The sequence below is a fragment of the Nerophis ophidion genome, linkage group LG16, assembly GCF_033978795.1.
Source record: "Nerophis ophidion isolate RoL-2023_Sa linkage group LG16, RoL_Noph_v1.0, whole genome shotgun sequence".
Taxonomy (NCBI): Eukaryota; Metazoa; Chordata; class Actinopteri; order Syngnathiformes; family Syngnathidae; genus Nerophis; species Nerophis ophidion.
The window spans coordinates 22,252,038-22,276,151 of NC_084626.1; the positions used below are offsets into that span (position 1 = coordinate 22,252,038).

At 40.6% G+C, this 24,114-nt stretch overlaps 1 protein-coding gene across 1 annotated transcript; it reads left to right on the top strand.

Moving 5' to 3' along the window:
• The first annotated feature begins 403 nt into the window (after positions 1 to 403).
• On the top strand, positions 404 to 20,993 carry cd8b (cd8 beta). Its single transcript, XM_061874675.1, has 6 exons — positions 404 to 1,854; positions 3,552 to 3,908; positions 6,286 to 6,351; positions 15,576 to 15,665; positions 16,008 to 16,041; positions 16,165 to 20,993. The coding sequence occupies exons 1-6, from the start codon at positions 1,560 to 1,562 to the stop codon at positions 16,172 to 16,174; spliced, it is 852 nt and encodes a 283-aa protein (XP_061730659.1). The 5' UTR covers positions 404 to 1,559; the 3' UTR covers positions 16,175 to 20,993.
• Positions 20,994 to 24,114: the final 3,121 nt, after the last annotated feature.

Sequence of the window (24,114 nt, forward strand, 5' to 3'; positions counted from 1 at the left end):
AAATGAATTGCACTTCTTATTTGTAATGATTCTTAATTGATTAAAAAAAATATATATATTTTTTTCCAAAATCTGTCCTGTCCAGCCACTTTAGTAAATGTTTTTTGGTATGATTTTATTAAACAAAGACAGTTTTCTTGTAAGTAATATAGAATTGTATCAGTGTTTTTTCTTTTTTTTATGGTGGTGTGTAGGTAATCATAGAACTGGCACCCAATGTTGTTAAAAAAAGTATAGATTATAAATCGAAAATCGATTCTGAATGGAATTTTTATCCCCAAGAATCGTATTGTGAGCATCAGTTTTATACACTTTTAACCATACATGGATTGTAGTTTTACAGATGCGTGCCTTAAAGGGGCTGTTTGCAACCTTTACACATACATACATGTGTGTATGTATTTTTTTAAGCATACATGTGTAAAACTATAATCCATGTATGGTTAAAAGTGTATAAAAGTGCTGCTCGCATACTATGTTTTAATTCATACTACCCTATAGTAAAGACATTGGTTTTTTTTGAGGTTGTCCCGGTCTTCCACCTTGCTGTGTGTCAGAAATGAGGCGCCTATTTGAGAAAATGGAAGCAACAGCTCAGCAGATGTCGACGAAACATCACCAAAGCTTTAATAGCCGAGTGATGCCTAACCAAAGCTCTTTTGAGATCTCCTGTTTTCATAGAATCATGTGGTTTCATTCCATGCCTCACTCGAGTCGTCGACCCACTCAGTACTTTTGAGGGCCCACATCCTCTCACTCGAAGACCACCGTGCGAACACCTCAGACGATCTACTGCGCTGTCACCCGTTTCAAGCCATTCTGTCCCAAGCGAAAGACTTAACGTGTGGCGCACTTGTGCTCGGATCTTTTTTTAATTTAAATACGTTATTGCAACAAGTTCAAAAGCATTTTTTTCCCTTTAGTGTGAAAAAGCTTTGTTTTCCCTTTCTTGTGATAATGTACAATTTATTCATTCTTCATGTTGATGTCACAACTACATTTTTCATCCTTAAGTCTTACTGTGTTTTTTGGTGTTGTAGGTCTTCTCTAAAGCTGGGTTAGTAGGACTCCACTGAGCTGGAGGTTACACACCTGAGACCACACCACTGCAAGCTGCTGCTATGTCACAACTTGTGTGTGTGTATGCGCGCATTCGTGCGTGTGTGTGTGAGTGACTGACTGTCTTTTTAGCTTTGTGATGTTTCACTCCTTCAGGATTTTTTTCTCTATTGAATTATTTACATTTTCTTTACATAATTTGTCCGTCTGAGGACACATTAGGTACAGTAGCACAATATGATCTTTTTTTTTTTTTAAATATCCTAAGAGGATCCTCTGCAGTGGACATCTTTTTGTCTTGTTTTAATTTTTATCTTAGACTTAGACAAACTTTATTAATCCCAAAGGGAAATTATTCAAACTGTTTGAACAATGTCCCTTATGGATTAATGACATATGTCTGAGTCTTATCAGTTCCATTTTTTTTTTTTGCTGACACGTTTTCTTCTAATAAGCAAGCAAGAAATTATATAAACATTGTAAACTAAAACGTTTTTCAAATGAACTTAATGCGCAAATTTTGCTGTCTTTCACAGCCCTTTCTGATACGTGGTGTGTGTGTGTGTGTGTGTGTGTGTGTGTGTGTGTGTGTGTCACAGCAGGGTGTTACCATGACAACCGAAGGCCCCGGCACGTTGGACCCTCCCATCATCTCAAGAGTGATAGGCAGCAGGAAAACAAATGATCAGCCGCTGCTCCTCAAACTCCACTCAAGAGCCACCGAGATGCCAAGCCTCGCACCTGAAGCCACCCTGCTGGCTTGGAGCTTTCTGGTGGCATCGCTCTGGACATCAGGTGGGCTCACGTCTTGTCTTGTTCCACAAATACCGGCACATTTTTTACGTACCCAGGAACCTTAGCGAGGCAGCTATCGTGCTAGACGGATGCTCAGATAGTACGGATATTGCAATATGGTGGCCTAAACACAGTCGAATACAGTTTGATCTACATAAGGACGCCACAACCTTTGTTTGATATATTTTAGACTGCCATACATTAAGAATCTGGTCATTTTGGAACAGTTTGCACTGGTGAAGGACTGGTTCATGGGGCCAAGGTATAACTGTTCAGTCAGAATTTTCTGAATTTATAATTTCTATATAAATTGTAACACTGTCAAAAGATATATATATATATATATATATTTTTTTTTTCAAATCAAATAATCACACTTTTGAATTTGGATTAATCACTGTTTATTACTCGTTTGCATAGTTTGAAATTAATTAAAGAAATAACGTAATATTTGGACACAGACGCGATGCTATCATCAGAATGTCATCTGTTTTTGTTTTCATATGTTTTACTTGAATGCACTACAGCAGGGCTGTCAAAGTCAATTAGCTCAGGGGCCGCGTGGAGGAAAATCTCTGCACACACGGGGCCCGACTATTAAAATCATGGAATTATAACTAAAAAATAAAGACAGTGTTCTATGTTTTACTTTGGCCAAAAATAGAAGAAAAACATTCTGAAAATATTACAATAAAAAAATAGCGGCAGCGGTAAAGTTTAGATCCATGAAGGAAAGAAGAAAGTGAATGAATGTTTATAATTGAATATATTTACATATGCATAAAATTGTGTTTTCTTTTGTATTATTATTTTTTTTAATGAATGAAGTAACGTTTATGACAACCTTTTTCCAAAAGACAATACATATTGTGAGACATAACAGGATGATGCATACATTTATCATTTGTTTTCAAAACGCTTACAAATAAGTGGGACCCCAAAAATGGACTGCGGGACCCCTTTTTTATGACTCGATGGAGTCCCTGGGACCCCATTTTGAAAATTCCTGGCACCAACACTGATGGAGTATTGGTGCGTGCAAAACAGAAGCCTGCAGGCTGCTTCTAATACTAATCAAATATTATCCCAGGGGACATAGATTTCTGGCCCGCGGGCCTGGACTTTGGCACATAGGCACTACAGTTGAATCTAAAGACCAGTCAGCGTATATTTAGAAGTGACAATTCTCTTCACTGGCATATGACCTGATCACTGACCGCATGTTTCAGGTAACCAGGTAAAGGAGAATGTACGCACAAAATAAATAGTGTGATTCATCTGCGCTCGTACATGATTAATGCAATATATTTTTGTGATTAATCACATGAGTTAAATGACAGCCCTAATGAATTGTAAGGAGGAAATTCAAGCCTGTGTGAGAATTGTGTATTTATAAAAGTCAACAGCAACAAGTGTCTTGGTTTTGTGTTGCAAAGGGTCAAATCATGTGTATTTTTTCTGACAATTCCTCACAAAAAGTTAGTGTTTGATAGGCAATCTGCTAATTAAATACAAGCAATATTAGCTTAATCCCATTAAAGTAGGTTCCGTAGAGTAAAAGGTTAGAAAGTTAGATGGCGCGTGTCCAAATGAGGATTGTTGGGCCTTGAAGAAAGTTGATGCTTTTTTAGTTAGCATGATGTAGCAGCCACTGCAGACAAACTATGTGATCACTGTGGTATTATCTGCTCTTACAGGTTCTGCACAGGTCCTGCAAGACACCAATTCCAAAAGAGTCTACCCACAGCTGCTCAGTGCACAGGCCATTAACTGTGACTGCGCCAACATGTCCTGCGCCACCGCCCACTGGTTCCGCACTCTTTTCAGCTCTAACCAAGTCCAATACCTGGGCAGGATCAACAGTGCCGAGCGTATTTTTCACGGGGACAACTTGGACCCAGGAAAGTTCCAATTCAGCAGAAAGAGGAACGAAGAAGGCTTCACGCTGAACGTGGTCAAGGTGTCCCAAGACGACGCCGGAACTTATTCCTGTGTTTTGACTAACAAGAGAAACCAGGAAATGTGGCAGGCTGGTGTTCTTCTTCTCCCAGGAGGTTAGTTTGCTTGTTTCAATCACGACATGGCCTCAGATACTTTATTCTGCAAGTAGAAAGAAACTCTGACACTTCATAGCTCTGACTGTAAGCACAGCTGCATGATCAGATTGCCAATATGCTCCTTATTCTTCTTCTACACTAAACACTAACTCTCTACTTCATTTACAAATTCCTATCTTTTCCTTCCGTTGGGGTTTTTGCATCACTGAAATCGTATCTATTGTATATTTTTTCCCGTAATTTTTGGTGTATTGAACAATCTTATGTTTTTAATGGTCAGACTACTAATGAAATCTACCACTGTGCTAAATCCCACAATTCAATACATACATACGTGTGTGTGTGTGTGTGTGTGTGTGTGTGTGTTTATATTGGGGCTGTCAAAGAATAGATTTTCAAATGAACTGCCATTTTTATGTACAACGAATCTTAATCGATTAAAAAAGTCAGCTGAGATAGGCAACCACAGAAGGGACAAGCGGTTAAAAATGGATGGATGGAGTTTTTATTTTATTTTGGTTTATTTATACATATTTTTATTTTTTACAAAATCTGTTCTGTCTAGCCACTTTACAAATTTTTGGGGTAGAATTTTATCACAAAAAAACAAGTTTCTTTTAAAGTAAGATAGAAATGTTATAGAGATATAAATATATATATATAAATATATATAATAATATATAAAATATTATAGAGGGATGCAGTTTATCATAGAACTGGCACCCAATGTTGTTAAAAAAGTATTGCTTTTGAATCAAAGTGTTGGCCCTGCAATGAGGTGGCGACTTGTCCAGGGTGTACACTGCCTTCTGCCCGACTGTAGCTGAGATAGGCGCCATCGCCCTCCGCGACCCCAAAAGGGAATAAGCGGTAGAAAATGGATGGATGGATCAATGCTCCCAAGATTCGTATCGAATTGTGTGGTGCCCAAAGATTCACAGCCCTAACATATAAAATTATATATATATATATATATATATTTATATATATATATATATATATATATATATATATATATATATATATATATATATATATATACGTTGCATTAGATATGTCGGATTTAGAGCATATATAAAGAGGGATGTAGTTTCTCTTGGAACTGGCACCCAATGTCATTAAAAAAGTATTGATTTTGAATCAAATCATTGCCACCAAGATTGAAATCGAATTGTGTGCTGCCCAAAGATTCACAGCCCTAACATATAAAATTATATATATATATATATATATATATATATATATGTACAGTATACGTTGAATTAAATATGTCGGATTTAGAGCAGTGATCATACAATACACTAAAAATAATATATACATGCATATATATATATTTATATATATATAGGGGTGTAAAAGAATAGATTTTCGAATTAACTACCATTTTTTGTGTGTAACGATTCTTAATCGATTAAAAAAGATCAAATATGTTTTCATTTTATTTTTTTTATTTTGTAGTATTTTAATTTTTTTTTTTGTTTTTTTTACAAAATATGTCCTGTCCAGCCACTTTACGACATCTTTGGGTAGAATGTTATCACAAAAAAACGAGTTTAAAGTAATATACAAATATATTTTTTTTATAAAGGAATGTAGTTAATCATGGAACGTCATTCTTGAAATATTGCTTTTGAATCGAATCGTTTCCCCAAATAATTGAACCGAATGTTGAGGTGCCCAAAGATTCACAGACCTAATATATATATATATATATATATATATATATATATATATATATATATATATATATATATATATATATATAGATAGATAGATACATAGATATATTTGTAGATATAGATATATATATATATATACACACATATATATGTATATGTATGTATGTACACGGTCCCTCTCAAATAAATAATACGGACAAATTATAATAAAATAATAGGGTTTTGTTAGGGGTTGGTTTCATACGAGACATTGATATGATAGGAAAGTGTTTGACTTGAGGTTTTTATTTCAAATTTGACGTGGACATCCAGAATAGCTAGCAGTCTTGTGGGAAGTGCTTCAACTCATTTCGCACAAGATAACTTCTTGTAATTGCCCTTCAAGTCTTTAGTTGGCTACAGGAGACATGCCCCTTGCCATAGACAAAAATAAGAAAAAGTGTTGCATTAAATTTAAGAATAAAATGACGGATAAATAAAAAGTTGTAGATATTTTTTAAATAGAGAGTTTGTTGTACTTTTCAGTCAGGTGGTAGTTTGCACAAAGGTTACATTGTGGCGCTCGAACATAGTTCAGTCTCACAGACAGCAGCAGTAGGTGATATATATGAATATCATTATTATTAGATGTTGTTGTATTAACCACAACTGAACTCCTGCCGTGAACTTTATTACAATTATTGTCTTTGTGGCAGTGAGCCCTCCAACTTTAGCACCTGCCAGTACACCTGTGACTCCGGACTGCAGCTGCACCTCCCAAGGTAAGTCGTCAGGCTGTCAACAATCACTTCAATGCAAAGATCAGGTGTGTTCCCTGGCAAATTTCACTTTTTATTCACTTTACTATTACTATTTCTCAATATTTTAGATGAAACTGTTTGCAAGTTTTGAAGAAATAAATTCTGTGTATTCAAGTAAAACATTGAAATAATTTTCCTGCATGACTTTCTGACAACAAAGTTGCATTTGTATCCAAATGTGGGGGTATAATTTAAATCATACAAGCGCATAGTAGCCTGTGATTAATCATGGTTAATCCACTTTTCAGAAGTGTGGGTAATCGGATTAAAATTAATCATTTGACAGCACAATTTTTGTTATAGTTTATATTATAACAGACTTTATTTGACAAGCCATTATAGTAAATTAAGAAAGTCATCAATTGATTTGGTTTGTAATCTTGTTTAACAGACGGGCTCTTTTTGAACTCATGGCCCAACTTTTCCACTGAAGAGGTGCCCAGGGCCCACTCAAATATTAACACTGAATTATTCATCCTACTCTTGATTTTAATATTATTTAATATATAGATCTAAACTAATTATGGTTTACAACCTTGTCAAATTATGCAAAACCCAAAACCAGTGAAGTTGGCACATTAATAAAAAGCGAATACAATGATTTGCAAATCCTTTTCAAGTTATATTCAACTGAATATACTGCAAATACAAGATATTTTGTGTTTAAATTGAGAAACTTAACTTTTTTTTGCAAATAATCATGAACTTAGAATGTAATGGCAGCAACACATTACAAAAAAGGCATTTTTACCAGTGTGTTACATGGCCTTTTCTTTTAACAACACTCAGTAAAGGTTTGGGAACTGAGGAGACACATTTTTGAAGTGGAATTATTTCCCATTCTTGCTTGATGTACAGTTTAAGTTGTTCAACAGTCTCCTGCATCATATTTTAGCCTGCACACATTTTCAATGTCTGGACTACAGGCAGGCCAGTCTAGTACCTGCACTCTTTTACTATGAAGCCACGCTGTTGTAACACGTGCAGAATGTGGCTAGCCATTGTCTTGCTGAAATAAGCAAGGGCGTCCATGAAAAAGACGTTGGTTGGATGGCAACATATGTTGTATGTGCCTTTCAGCATTAATGGTGCCTTCACAGATGTTTAAGTTAGTCATGTCTTGTTCACTAATACACCCCCATACCATCACACATGTGTAAGTTACCCATGTCTTGTTCACTAATACACCCCCATACCATCACACATGTGTAAGTTACCCATGTCTTGGGCACTAATACACCCCCATACCATCACACATGTGTAAGTTAGTCATGTCTTGTTCACTAATACACCCCCATACCATCACACATGTGTAAGTTAGTCATGTCTTGTTCACTAATACACCCCCATACCATCACACATGTGTAAGTTAGTCATGTCTTGTTCACTAATACACCCCCATACCATCACACATGTGTAAGTTAGTCATGTCTTGTTCACTAATACACCCCCATACCATCACACATGTGTAAGTTAGTCATGTCTTGTTCACTAATACACCCCCATACCATCACACATGTGTAAGTTACCCATGTCTTGTTCACTAGTACACCCCCATACCATCACACATGTGTAAGTTAGTCATGTCTTGTTCACTAATACACCCCCATACCATCACACATGTGTAAGTTACCCATGTCTTGTTCACTAATACACCCCCATACCATCACACATGTGTAAGTTAGTCATGTCTTGTTCACTAATACACCCCCATACCATCACACATGTGTAAGTTACCCATGTCTTGTTCACTAATACACCCCCATACCATCACACATGTGTAAGTTAGTCATGTCTTGTTCACTAATACACCCCCATACCATCACACATGTGTAAGTTAGTCATGTCTTGTTCACTAATACACCCCCATACCATCACACATGTGTAAGTTAGTCATGTCTTGTTCACTAATACACCCCTATACCATCACACATGTGTAAGTTAGTCATGTCTTGTTCACTAATACACCCCCATACCATCACACATGTGTAAGTTAGTCATGTCTTGTTCACTAATACACCCCCATACCATCACACATGTGTAAGTTAGTCATGTCTTGTTCACTAATACACCCCCATACCATCACACATGTGTAAGTTACCCATGTCTTGTTCACTAATACACCCCCATACCATCACACATGTGTAAGTTAGTCATGTCTTGGACACTAATACACCCCCATACCATCACACATGTGTAAGTTAGTCATGTCTTGTTCACTAATACACCCCCATACCATCACACATGTGTAAGTTACCCATGTCTTGTTCACTAATACACCCCCATACCATCACACATGTGTAAGTTAGTAATGTCTTGTTCACTAATACACCCCCATACCATCACACATGTGTAAGTTAGTCATGTCTTGTTCACTAATACACCCCCATACCATCACACATGTGTAAGTTAGTCATGTCTTGTTCACTAATACACCCCCATACCATCACACATGTGTAAGTTAGTCATGTCTTGTTCACTAATACACCCCCATACCATCACACATGTGTAAGTTAGTCATGTCTTGTTCACTAATACACCCCCATACCATCACACATGTGTAAGTTAGTCATGTCTTGTTCACTAATACACCCCCATACCATCACACATGTGTAAGTTACCCATGTCTTGTTCACTAATACACCCCCATACCATCACACATGTGTAAGTTAGTCATGTCTTGTTCACTAATACACCCCCATACCATCACACATGTGTAAGTTAGTCATGTCTTGTTCACTAATACACCCCCATACCATCACACATGTGTAAGTTAGTCATGTCTTGTTCACTAATACACCCCCATACCATCACACATGTGTAAGTTAGTCATGTCTTGTTCACTAATACACCCCCATACCATCACACATGTGTAAGTTACCCATGTCTTGTTCACTAATACACCCCCATACCATCACACATGTGTAAGTTACCCATGTCTTGTTCACTAATACACCCCCATACCATCACACATGTGTAAGTTAGTCATGTCTTGTTCACTAATACACCCCCATACCATCACACATGTGTAAGTTAGTCATGTCTTGTTCACTAATACACCCCCATACCATCACACATGTGTAAGTTACCCATGTCTTGTTCACTAATACACCCCCATACCATCACACATGTGTAAGTTAGTCATGTGTTGTTCACTAATACACCCCCATACCATCACACATGTGTAAGTTACCCATGTCTTGTTCACTAATACACCCCCATACCATCACACATGTGTAAGTTAGTCATGTCTTGTTCACTAATACACCCCCATACCATCACACATGTGTAAGTTAGTCATGTCTTGTTCACTAATACACCCCCATACCATCACACATGTGTAAGTTACCCATGTCTTGTTCACTAATACACCCCCATACCATCACACATGTGTAAGTTACCCATGTCTTGTTCACTAATACACCCCCATACCATCACACATGTGTAAGTTACCCATGTCTTGTTCACTAATACACCCCCATACCATCACACATGTGTAAGTTAGTAATGTCTTGTTCACTAATACACCCCCATACCATCACACATGTGTAAGTTAGTCATGTCTTGTTCACTAATACACCCCCATACCATCACACATGTGTAAGTTAGTCATGTCTTGTTCACTAATACACCCCCATACCATCACACATGTGTAAGTTAGTCATGTCTTGTTCACTAATACTGTGACGCTTGTGTGGCATTGTAATGCCGGATTGGTTCTTCCGGGGATGCGTCGAAGCGATGAACACAACAAGGTAAGTTATAAATGGATTTATTAAATAACAAAAGGCTAGGAACAAAAACACTGCTGTAAAGAGAAGGCAAACCAAAAACAGAAAAACAATTCATCAGCATGTGAGCTGGAATAAACAAATGGCTTAGCGTAAAAGCTAGCGAGAATATACATACAAAGATGAAGGTCGAGAGTCGTCACTGTTGCGCGTGGGCAAATTAGGATCCGAGACTGAACAAAGAAAAGAGGAAAGCTTATATAGGGAGAAATCAAGGAGAACCAGGTGTGTAGAAAACGAGGAGCAGGTGAAATCAATGTGTAACCATGGTAACGGACTAAACAGGAAGTAAGTGGGTCAGAAGAGAATGAAACAAAGATGGAAAAATAAACATGTGAAGATCTGAGTCACAGATCGCAACAGTATTCCCCCCCCCAAAAAGACAGATTCCAGATGTCTCAAAGAAAACAAAAACAAATAAGAAACAACTTGAACCCCCTCCCCAAAAACAGAGTCCACAAACGAAGGGAGGGCGGAGGGAGGCCACGGTGGAGGGTCGCCAAGTCGTGTGTCCCCGAATCCACCGAGGACAAGTCAAGTGGCGGCGGCGGATGGAACGCCGCTGCCGAACAAGTTTTGGCGGGCGACCTCGAAAAGGCCACATTAGTGGCCGCCTCGCAGGATGAGGTGCCCGGCGAGGCGGACGACCCGGGCACGGCCACATCCGTGGCCGACATGGAGGAGGGAGTGTCTGGCGAGGAGGATGACCTCGCAGAGGCCACGCCCGTGGTCGACGTGGTGGACGACGCCTCAGCACCGAAATCCTAGCAGGCTTGGAAGCAGCAGACGAGGGTGCGGGGACTGCAGCCAAAGCAGGCCCGAGTGCAGCTGGCGAGGATGATGCGGGTGCTGCAGCCGCAGGAGTCGTCGGAGGCGGCCTGGGAGCCGCAGGAGTCGTCGGAGGCGGCCTGGGAGCCGCAGGAGTCGTCGGAGGCGGCCTGGGAGCCGCAGGAGTCGTCGGAGGCGGCCTGGGAGCCGCAGGAGTCGTCGGAGGCGGCCTGGGAGCCGCAGGAGTCGTGACTGGAGTGAGCTCCAGCCTCATCGTCGGCGCCGGTGTGGGCTCCAGCTTCTTCGTCGGCAGTGCTTGGCGGTGTGGAGCTGGTACCGGCGCTTGTCGAGGAGCTGGCACTGGAGTGGGCTCCAGCCCTGTCGACACAGGTGAAGGTTCCAGCCCCGTCGTCGACGCTGGTGTGGGCTCCAGCCCCGTCGTCGACGCTGGTGTGGGCTCCAGCCCCGTCGTCGGCGGTGCTTGGCGGCGCGGAGCTGGTACCGGCGCTTGGCGGCGTGGAGCTGGTACCGGCGCTTGGCGGCGTGGAGCTGGTACTGGAGTAGGCTCCAGCTCTGGAGCTGGTACTGGAGTGGGCTCCAGGCTAAAGTCTGTAACTGGTATGAGAACCAGTTCTGGGTCGGAGGCTGGTGTGAGAACCAGGTGGGAGTCTAGTGCTGGTTTGAGAACCAGGCTAGAGTTCAAAACTGGTGTGAGAACCAGACTAGAGTTCAAAACTGGTGTGAGAACCAGGCCCGAAAAAGCTGCTGGTGTGTGAACCAGGCGAGAGTCGAATTCTGGCGTGAAAACCAGGTTAGTGTCATGTGCTGGTGTGAGAACCAGACTGGGAACAGGTGTCGGCTTCAGCCGAGGAGCAGGTGTCGGCTTCAGCCGAGGAGCAGGTGTCGGCTTCAGCCGAGGAGCAGGTGTCGGCTTCAGCCGAGGAGCAGGCACAGGGGTCTGCCGAGGAGAACTAGGGTTCGGACGGAACACAGGTGGAGGAGGTCTACAAGGCCGTTGAGACTTGGCCGGGGGAAAAACAGGTGGAGGAGGTCTACAAGGCCGTTGAGACTTGGCCGGGGGAAAAACAGGTGGAGGAGGTCTACATGGTGGCCGTGGTTTAGAGGGTAGTATCTGTGCTACCTCCGTAGCACAGCTATAGGTCATAGCCCCTTCCTCCAGACGGGGATCCCAGACCCGTTCCCTATGGTCAGGGACTGACCTTAAGGGAGGGTGGTGGGAGGCTTGGAGGCGGGCCGACTCCTCCCCTTTAATTTGTCCAGAATTTCCTTTAGAAAAGGGAGGAAACACCTTGGACTTGGCCGGAGAATGAGGTTTTAAAGGAGGTGTAGGAGAAAAACTAGGTGACTGAGGTTGACTAGAATAATAAGAAAAAATATCCTGATAATTACGTATTTTATCATAAATGTTATTGGTATTCGAAAAAGGTTGGGAATGAGAATTACTGTCCACAATATAAAAATCTTCTGAAAAAATGTCATCAACAGAGGCCGGTGTTGCGTCACCGGTGGGCGTTCCCCAATTGACGTCATCGCTTGTGTCAGAAAAAATGTCATGGCAGCTTAAGGAATGATTTGAAAAAAAACAAGCAGGATTACCGGTAATGACGGGTGAATCCTGGACGGGGTGAAAACTGCTGTGTCCATGGGGAGGAATAAGTGGTGCTGGAACATTACTGCCGTGCGGGGGGCCTCTCCACTGGACCCCCCGCCTCTTCGGGGCAGCGCGAACGGCTTCGGAGGGGACTTCAGGCCCACAGTCAAGTCTTTCCTGCTCCCAAGCCACGAGCTCCAACCACAAACCCAAGTCGAAGGGTTCCTCCCGTGGTTTCGACGCGGAAAAACATTTTGATGCTCGGATCCTACTGTGACGCTTGTGTGGCATTGTAATGCCGGATTGGTTCTTCCGGGGATGCGTCGAAGCGATGAACACAACAAGGTAAGTTATAAATGGATTTATTAAATAACAAAAGGCTAGGAACAAAAACACTGCTGTAAAGAGAAGGCAAACCAAAAACAGAAAAACAATTCATCAGCATGTGAGCTGGAATAAACAAATGGCTTAGCGTAAAAGCTAGCGAGAATATACATACAAAGATGAAGGTCGAGAGTCGTCACTGTTGCGCGTGGGCAAATTAGGATCCGAGACTGAACAAAGAAAAGAGGAAAGCTTATATAGGGAGAAATCAAGGAGAACCAGGTGTGTAGAAAACGAGGAGCAGGTGAAATCAATGTGTAACCATGGTAACGGACTAAACAGGAAGTAAGTGGGTCAGAAGAGAATGAAACAAAGATGGAAAAATAAACATGTGAAGATCTGAGTCACAGATCGCAACAAATACACCCCCATACCATCACACATGTGTAAGTTAGTCATGTCTTGTTCACTAATACACCCCCATACCATCACACATGTGTAAGTTAGTCATGTCTTGTTCACTAATACACCCCCATACCATCACACATGTGTAAGTTACCCATGTCTTGTTCACTAATACACCCCCATACCATCACACATGTGTAAGTTAGTCATGTCTTGTTCACTAATACACCCCCATACCATCACACATGTGTAAGTTAGTCATGTCTTGTTCACTAATACACCCCCATACCATCACACATGTGTAAGTTAGTCATGTCTTGTTCACTAATACACCCCCATACCATCACACATGTGTAAGTTAGTCATGTCTTGTTCACTAATACACCCCCATACCATCACACATGTGTAAGTTACCCATGTCTTGTTCACTAATACACCCCCATACCATCACACATGTGTAAGTTACCCATGTCTTGTTCACTAATACACCCCCATACCATCACACATGTGTAAGTTAGTCATGTCTTGTTCACTAATACACCCCCATACCATCACACATGTGTAAGTTAGTCATGTCTTGTTCACTAATACACCCCCATACCATCACACATGTGTAAGTTACCCATGTCTTGTTCACTAATACACCCCCATACCATCACACATGTGTAAGTTAGTCATGTGTTGTTCACTAATACACCCCCATACCATCACACATGTGTAAGTTACCCATGTCTTGTTCACTAATACACCCCCATACCATCACACATGTGTAAGTTAGTCATGTCTTGTTCACTAATACACCCCCATACCATCACACATGTGTAAGTTAGTCATGTCTTGTTCACTAATACACCCCCATACCATCACACATGTGTAAGTTACCCATGTCTTGTTCACTAATACACCCCCATACCATCACACATGTGTAAGTTAGTCATGTCTTGTTCACTAATACACCCCCATACCATCACACATGTGTAAGTTACCCATGTCTTGTTCACTAATACACCCCCATACCATCACACATGTGTAAGTTAGTCATGTCTTGTTCACTAATACACCCCCATACCATCACACATGTGTAAGTTAGTCATGTCTTGTTCACTAATACACCCCCATACCATCACACATGTGTAAGTTAGTCATGTCTTGTTCACTAATACACCCCCATACCATCACACATGTGTAAGTTACCCATGCCTTGGGCACTAATACACCCCCATACCATCACACATGTGTAAGTTACCCATGTCTTGTTCACTAATACACCCCCATACCATCACACATGTGTAAGTTAGTCATGTCTTGTTCACTAATACACCCCCATACCATCACACATGCTGCCTACAACACTTTCACCCTAGAACAGTCCGGATGGTTTCCTCTTTGGTCGGAAGGACACGACGTCCACATATTCCAAAAACAATTGAAATCTGGACTCGTCAGACCACAGAACACTTTTCCACTTTGCGTCAGTCCATCTTAGATAAGCTTGGGCCCAGTGAAGCCGGTAGCGCGTTTCTGGGTGTTGTTGATAAACAACTTTGGCTTTGCATAGTAAAGTTTTAACTTGCACTTACAGATGTAGCAACCAACTGTTTTTACTGACAGTGGTTTTCTGAAGTATTCCTGAGCCCAAGTGGTGATATCCTTTACACACTGATTTCGGTTTTTGATGCAGTAACGCCTGCGGGATCCAAGGTCACGGGCATTCAATGTTACGTGCAGTGATTTCTCCAGATTCTCTGAACCTTCTGATGATATTACGGAGCACAGATGGTGAAATCCCTAACTTCCTTGCAATAGCTGCTTGATAAATGTTGTTCTTCAAAAATTTGTTCAGGCATTTGTTGACAAAGTGGTGACCCTCGCCCTGTCCTTGTTAGTGAATGAGTGAGCATTTCATGGAAGCTGCTTTTATAGCCAGTCCTGGCACCCACCTGTTCCCAATGAGATTGGTCACCTGTGGGATGTTCCAAATAAGTCTTTGATGGTTATTCCTCAACTTTCTCACTCTTTTTTGCCACTTGTGCCAGCTTTTTTGAAACATGTTGCAGGCATCACATTCCAAATGAGCTAATATTTGCAAAAAAGAACAAAGTTTCTCAGTGTGAAGATGAAATATCTTGTCTTTGCAGTCTATTCAATTGAATATAAGTTGAAAAGGATTTGTTGTATTCTCTTTTGATTTAGCATTTACACAAGGTGACAACTTCACTGCTTTGGAGTTTGTATGTAGATTGTAGTCCTGTGACAAACACTGATTGACACCAATGCTCCCCCAGGTCTTTGCGACCAGCTGATCTTCTGGTCGCTAGCTGGACTCACCAGCGTGTTGACGCTAACACTGGTCTTCACTCTCTACTATTTCAGCCGTGAGTACTTCACAGTGTACTATTTCAGCCATGAGTACTTCACAGTGTACTATTACATCCATGAGTACTTGACAGTGTACTATTACATCCATGAGTACTTGACAGTGTACTATTACATCCATGAGTACTTGACAGCGTACTATTACATCCATGAGTACTTGACAGTGTACTATTACATCCATGAGTACTTCACAGTGTACTATTACATCCATGAGTACTTGACAGTGTACTATTACATCCATGAGTACTTGACAGTGTACTATTACATCCATGAGTACTTCCTCCTCACAATGCGATGCTCACAAATGTGACTTTCACCTTTGTCTGCATTCTGTCTTGCAGGACTGCCAAGAAAATGTCGACACCACTTTGTGAAGTAAGTATGTCGCCATGGAACCTGTCATACTTCATTGTACTTTATTGTACTTCATTGTACTTTATTGTACTTCATTGTAATCGCATGTAATTAATGCTAATTGAATGTAATTGTGTGTTAAAGGAAGAGGTAGAAGACATGTGCCACATTACTGTATGTAATATTTATAAATCTTCATGCATCTGTGCAGCCTTTTCTCCAGACAATTATTTGTTGGAGAAAGATTTGTAGAAAGGGACGCTCACTTCAAATATAAGAACATGTTTTGTAGAACCGCTTTACTTTCTAATAGTGTGTGACTTTTCAAAGTCTCCTGCTTGTCTTGTCATGTCAGTCAGATGTCTGCTTGTCCTGTGACATCTGTTGCAATGCATTCTGGGACTTCATGTACAACAAGCAGGGTTACAGTGTTCAACATGTACTGGAGCAGCACAACATGTATGGAGGACTGTAAATATTGTAATACAGGTGGAGCTAAAACAATTAATATCATGCAAAAGTTCATTGATGCCAGCATTTCAACTTCAAATGTGAAAATATTAACCAGGACTCTCCAAACTGGAGGAAATGAAGGCTAAAACAAATGGTCAAGTGTGTGTGTGTGTGTGTGTGTGCATATATATACATATACATATATATGTACATGCATACATGTATGTATATATATACCGGTGTATGTATATATATGTATATATATACATATATATATAGATATATATATATACAGTGGTGGACAAAAGTGTAAGTACACCTGTAAAGAACATCATGTCATGGCTGTCTTGAGTTTCCAATACTTTCTACAACTGTTATATTTTTGTGATGTAGTGGTTGGAGCACATACTTGTTGGTCACAAAAATATTCATGAAGTTTGCTTCTTTTATGAATTTATTATGGCTCCACTGAAAATGTGAGGGTCAAAAGTATACATACAGCAATGTTCATATTTGCTTCCATGTCCCTTGGCAAGTTTACCTGCAATAAGGTGCTTTTGGTAGCCATCCACAAGCTTCTGCTTACATTTTTCACCACAAAATTGCTGCAGTTCAGCTAAATGTGTGACATGGACTTGTTTCTTCAGCATTGTCCACATGTTTAAGTCAGGACTTTGGGAAGGCCATTCTAAAACCTTCATTCTAGCCCGATTTAGCCATTCCTTGACCACTTTTGAGGTGTGTTTGGGGTCATTGTCCTGTTGGAACACCCAACTGTGCCCAAGACCCAACCTCCCCCCTGATGATTTAGGTAGGTTGTCCTGAACAATTTGGAGGTCATTGTCCCATTTACTCTCTGTAAAGCAGCAAAACAGTCCCAGAGCATAATACTAACACCACCATGCTTGATGGTAGGAATGGTGTTCCTGGGATTAAAGGCCTCACCTTTTCTCCTCCAAACATATTGTTGGCTATTGTGGCCAAACAGCTCACTTTTATGTTTCATCTGACCACCAGACTTTCCTCCAGAAGGTCTTATCTGTGTTCTTGTGATGTTTTAGCCTTAAAGTTGTGTCGTCAATCAGAAATACCAAGCAGCTTAAGTGCGCCAAACAAGTGTGGAAAGTGTTTAGCATTTTTCCCATCATGCATTGCAGTGGCTTTAAGTGGGTGTCATTTTGAATGATGTGTAGGGTTTGGACATGTTTTATAACATCCACAAAGTGGAGTGAACAGGTGTGCTGACTTCCTGTCTTTGCTTGCAGTTTGCACCACGAGTGGCAAGGTTGCTTGTACTGGGTCATATAAGTAAATGCTGTGTGTACTTTAAGGAAAAAATTCCCTGTCATTGACCTGATTTGCCCAGCGGCTAAGAGTCTTTACCAAACTGTTGATGTCTTGTGTGCTGTGAGGATGCTGGTTGGACATCCTGTAATAAACTACTATGTTTGCTACCTACAAGCTCAGGGAAATATTTATTTATTGTCATCTTCATCATCATCACGCTTTGGGGACGGCGTGGCCAAGTTGGTAGAGTGGCTGTGCCAGCAATCTGAGGGTTCCTGGTTCAATCCCCACCTTCTACCATCCTAGTCACGCCTGTTGTGTCCTTGGGCAAGACACCTCACCCTTGCTCCTGATGGGTCCTGGGTAGCGCCTTGCATGGCAGCTCCCGCCAACAGTGTGTGAATGGGTGAATGTGGAAATAGTGTCAAAGCGCTTTGGGCTCCTTAAAAAGGGTTAGAAAGGGGCTATACAAGTACATTTACACTTTTTGAAAACTTCAAAGTTTCCATTCAAGGTTTTTAAAAGCTGTAAGTCATAATCATCAAAATTATACTTGCTTGAAATACTTTGAGTTGTATATTATTTCTGTTTTATTACTTTCACTTTATACATCTAATTGCTAGTAAAACAAACTTTTGCATGATATTCAACTTATTTGTAGTTTTACCTGTAGATGTCTTTTGAATAGACTGCAAAGACAAGATATTTTATCTTCACACTGAGAAACTTTGTTCTTTTTTGCAAATATTAGCTCACTTGGAATTTGATGCCTGCAACATGTTTCAAAAAAGCTGGCACAAGTGGCAAAAAAGAGTGAGAAAGTTGAGGAATGTTCTTATTTGGAACATACCGCAGGTGAACAGGCTAATTGGGAACAGGTGGGTGCCATGATTGGCTATAAAAGCAGCTTCCATGAAATGCTCACTCATTCACAAACAAGGACGGGGCGAGGGTCACCACTTTGTCACAGTGGTAAACATGTAACACAGTGGTAAACATGTAACACGGTGGTAAACATGTAACACAGTGGTAAACATGTAACACGGTGGTAAACATGTAACACACTGGTAAACATGTAACACACTGGTAAACATGTAGCACACTGGTAAACATGTAACACACTGGTAAACATGTAACACAGTGGTAAACATGTAACACACTGGCAAACATGTAACACAGTGGTAAACATGTAACACACTGGTAAACATGTAACACACTGGTAAACATGTAACACACTGGTAAACATGTAACACAATGGTAAACATGTAACACATTGGTAAACATGTAACACACTGGTAAACATGTAACACGGTGGTAAACATGTAACACGGTGGTAAAAATGTAACACAGTGGTAAACATGTAACACAGTGGTAAACATGTAACACAGTGGTAAACATGTAACACAGTGGTAAACATGTAATACGGTGGTAAACATGTAACACGGTGGTAAACATGTAACACAGTGGTAAACATGTAACACACTGGTAAACATGTAACACAGTGGTAAACATGTAACAAAGTGGTAAACATGTAACACGGTGGTAAACATGTAACACGGTGGTAAACATGTAACACTGTGGTAAACATGTAACACGGTGGTAAACATGTAACACAGTGGTAAACATGTAACCCAGTGGTAAACATGTAACACGGTGGTGAACATGTAACACGGTGGTAAACATGTAACACACTGGTAAACATGTAACACACTGGTAAACATGTAACACAGTGGTAAACATGTAACACAGTGGTAAACATGTAACACAGTGGTAAACATGTAACACACTGGTAAACATGTAACACAGTGGTAAACATGTAACACACTGGTAAACATGTAACGCACAGGTAAACATGTAACACACTGGTAAACATGTAACACACTGGTAAACATGTAACCCAGTGGTAAATATGTAACACACTGGTAAACATGTAACACACTGGTAAACATGTAACACAGTGGTAAACATGTAACACACAGGTAAACATGTAACACAGTGGTAAACATGTAACACAGTGGTAAACATGTAACACACAGGTAAACATGTAACACAGTGGTAAACATGTAACACAGTGGTAAACATGTAACACACTGGTAAACATGTAACACAGTGGTAAACATGTAACACAGTGGTAAACATGTAACACACTGGTAAACATGTAACACAGTGGTAAACATGTAACACAGTGGTACACATGTAACACACTGGTAAACATGTAACACAGTGGTAAACATGTAACACAGTGGTAAACATGTAACACACTGGTAAACATGTAACACAGTGGTAAACATGTAACACAGTGGTAAACATGTAACACAGTGGTAGACATGTAACGCAGTGGTAAACATGTAACACACTGGTAAACATGTAACACGGTGGTAAACATGTAACACAGTGGTAAACATGTAACACACTGGTAAACATGTAACACAGTGGTAAACATGTAACACAGTGGTAAACATGTAACACAGTGGTAAACATGTAACACAGTGGTAAACATGTAACACACTGGTAAACATGTAACACAGTGGTAAACATGTAACACAGTGGTAAACATATAACACACTGGTAAACATGTAACACAGTGGTAAACATGTAACACAGTGGTAAACATGTAACACAGTGGTAAACATGTAACACAGTGGTAAACATGTAACACAGTGGTAAACATGTAACACACTGGTAAACATGTAACACAGTGGTAAACATGTAACACACTGGTAAACATGTAACACAGTGGTAAACATGTAACACAGTGGTAAACATGTAACACACTGGTAAACATGTAACACACTGGTAAACATGTGTTGCTGCCATTACATTCCAACTTCATGATTATTTGCATTAAAATCCAGTTTGTCAGTGTGAACAGTAAATATTATGTCTTTGCAGTCTATTCTATTGAATATATTTGTTGTATTCTCTTTTGATACAGCAGGGGCGGTATAGCTCGGTTGTTAGAGTGGCCGTGCCAGCAACTTGAGGGTTGCAGGTTCGATTCCCGCTTCTGCCATTGTAGTTACTGCAGTTGTGTCCTTGGGCAAGACACTTTACCCACCTGCTCCCAGTGCCACCCACACTGGTTTAAATGTAACTTAGATATGTAAAGCGCTTTGAGTCACTTGAGAAAAGCGCTATATAAATATAATTCACTTCACTTCACAGTTACACAAGCTGACAACTTCACTGTGTTGGGTGTTGTAGATGTAGATTAAAAACCCACTTTCAATGTCTTCTGTACTTTTATTTTATTGTGCTTCTGCGGCTGCCCACACACACACACGCACGCACGCACGCACGCACGCACGCACGCACGCACGCACGCACGCACGCACGCACACACGCACACACACACACACACACAGCTGTGTAAAGTATATAAAAAAGAAGTGGTGGTTGCAGGAGGCGTGTGTGTGCGACTCTTTCCTGTGTGTGTGCGTGTGTGTGTGTGAGCAGCAGGTATGGAGCTTTGAACCTTTGAGCTCCACATGTCAGGAACAAAAAGACCACCAGAAGACCACAAGCTTCACCACAAGCACAGAGAAAGAGTGTCTCGCACTTTTCAAATCAACAATGGCTTCTTCCATCCATCCATTTTCTACCGCTTATTCCCTTTTGGGGTCGCGGGGGGCGCTGGCGCCTATCTCAGCTACAATCGGGCGGAAGGCGGGGTACACCCTGGACAAGTCGCCACCTCATCGCAGGGCCAACACAGATAGACAACATTCACACTCACATTCACACACTAGGGCCCATTTAGTGTTGCCAATCAACCTATCCCCAGGTGCATGTCTTTGGAGGTGGGAGGAAGCCGGAGTACCCGGAGGGAACCCACGCATTCACGGGGAGAACATGCAAACTCCACACAGAAAGATCCCGAGCCTGTATTTGAACCCAGGATTGCAAGACCACCAGAAGACCACAAGCTTCACCACAAGCACAGAGAAAGAGTGTCTCGCACTTTTCAAATCAACAATGGCTTCTTCTTCTTCTTTATTTCTTGGATTGTGGGACATACATGGTCCACATGTCTTCTTTCTCAGCTCCAATCATACATGGCCCACATGTCTTCTTTCTCAGCTCCAATCATCTCAACTCCTGCACGGCCTTCCTTCACCTACAAACTTCTGCAATACTGCAAGATTTCAAGCAATTATGAAATATGTCAAGAATATTAGTTGCCTTAAGTCCAGCGTGTCATGGAGGTCTTCAGGCGGACAATTGAACACCGAAGAATATACAGTATGAATAGAAGCATGTACATATAAATATATATAAATATACAGTATGAATAGAAGCATGTACATATAAATATATATAAATATACAGTATGAATAGAAACATGTACATATAAATATATATAAATATACAGTATGAATAGAAGCATGTACATATAAATATATATAAATATACAGTATGAATAGAAACATGTACATATAAATATATATAAATATACAGTATGAATAGAAGCATGTACATATAAATATATATAAATATACAGTATGAATAGAAACATGTACATATAAATATATATAAATATACAGTATGAATAGAAGCATGTACATATAAATATATATAAATATACAGTATGAATAGAAACATGTACATATAAATATATATAAATATACAGTATGAATAGAAGCATGTACATATAAATATATATAAATATACAGTATGAATAGAAACATGTACATATAAATATATATAAATATACAGTATGAATAGAAGCATGTACATATAAATATATATAAATATACAGTATGAATAGAAACATGTACATATAAATATATATAAATATACAGTATGAATAGAAGCATGTACATATAAATATATATAAATATACAGTATGAATAGAAGCATGTACATACAAATATATATAAATATACAGTATGAATAGAAGCGTGTACATATAAATATGTATAATTGTCTGTCTTTTTTAACGTAAGCTGTACAAAAGCACATCTTCAGATTATACTATTTAAAACTGCCAGCTCAGTCACCATAATTTTACTGTAATGTTTGTCGTGTTTTTTTTTCCAACATCAAATAAAATACATGGAATTAAATGAATGGAATGGAAAAACGGTACCACTTTTTTTTAACGAAAAAATTCGTGCTAGTTTTTATACTGTAAAATCTACGCTTGTGTTTCATAGTGTATTGTTACTCGATATTGAAAGTGGATTTTACTGTGAAATATATATTTTTGTAAAATGTTAAAAAATACTTGCTTTGAACTCATAAGTCAAGCAGTTATTTAAGTCTTTATCTTTATTTGAACAAAAACCTTGTTTTGAAATGTATGATGTTATAAGATTTGTTTTTATTATTAGAGATGACTCAAGTGTAATATTTGTAATTGTACTCAGTACATTTGTTTTTGTGACACATTTACTAAGAAAAGATCAAGTGTTTTTACACATTATTTACACACTTGCACATCTGGATTGTGCCTGTGTTCGGGTCCTGGATTGTGCCTGTGTTCGGGTCCTGGATTGTGCCTGTGTTCGGGTCCTGGATTGTGCCTGTGTTCGGGTCCTGGATTGTGCCTGTGTTCGGGTCCTGGATTGTGCCTGTGTTCGGGTCCTGGATTGTGCCTGTGTTCGGGTCCTGGATTGTGCCTGTGTTCGGGTCCTGGATTGTGCCTGTGTTCGGGTCCTGGATTGTGCCTGTGTTCGGGTCCTGGATTGTGCCTGTGTTCGGGTCCTGGATTGTGCCTGTGTTCGGGTCCTGGATTGTGCCTGTTGTCGGGTCCTGGATTGTGCCTGTGTTCGGGTCCTGGATTGTGCCTGTGTTCGGGTCCTGGATTGTGCCTGTGTTCGGGTCCTGGATTGTGCCTGTGTTCGGGTCCTGGATTGTGCCTGTGTTCGGTTTGCAGAGGGAAGCTCGCCCGCCTCGCTCCTGCTGGCCCCGCCCCCGGAGACGCGGCGTGAATTCCCGCCACCTGCGGCCTCTGTGTCAGGCCCCACCTGGATTAGCAGCGGCCTTGGACGCGCCGTTAAGTTCAGTCTTGTTAACGCAAGATCCTTGACCAACAAAACATTTATCCTGAAGGATTTATTGGTCTCCCGCGGACTGGACCTCCTCTGTTTGACAGAAAGCTGGCTGAGAGTCGGTGAGTCCGCCGCTCTTCATGAACTTCTGCCTCAGGAGTGTTCCTATTTTAATTCTCCGCGGTCGCCCGGCCGAAAAGGAGGAGGATTAGCAGTGGTTTTTAAAAATGACTTTAAATGCCGTCAGATCCGCCTGCAATCCTCCTTTTCAAGCTTGGAACTATGCATGTTTGAACTGGGTCTTTCTGATGTGGTCCTGTGTGTCGTCCTATATCCACCACCCAAGTACCACAAAGACTTT

What these genes read in the sequence shown, in the direction of transcription:
- cd8b (XM_061874675.1), top strand. Translation starts at nt 1,560, where the DNA reads ATGAACTTAATGCGCAAATTTTGCTGTCTTTCACAGCCCTTTCTGATA. An exon ending in GGCATCGCTCTGGACATCAG is followed by an intron (nt 1,855 to 3,551) that starts GTGGGCTCACGT and finishes CTGCTCTTACAG; the next exon opens with GTTCTGCACAGGTCCTGCAA. An exon ending in TGTTCTTCTTCTCCCAGGAG is followed by an intron (nt 3,909 to 6,285) that starts GTTAGTTTGCTT and finishes TCTTTGTGGCAG; the next exon opens with TGAGCCCTCCAACTTTAGCA.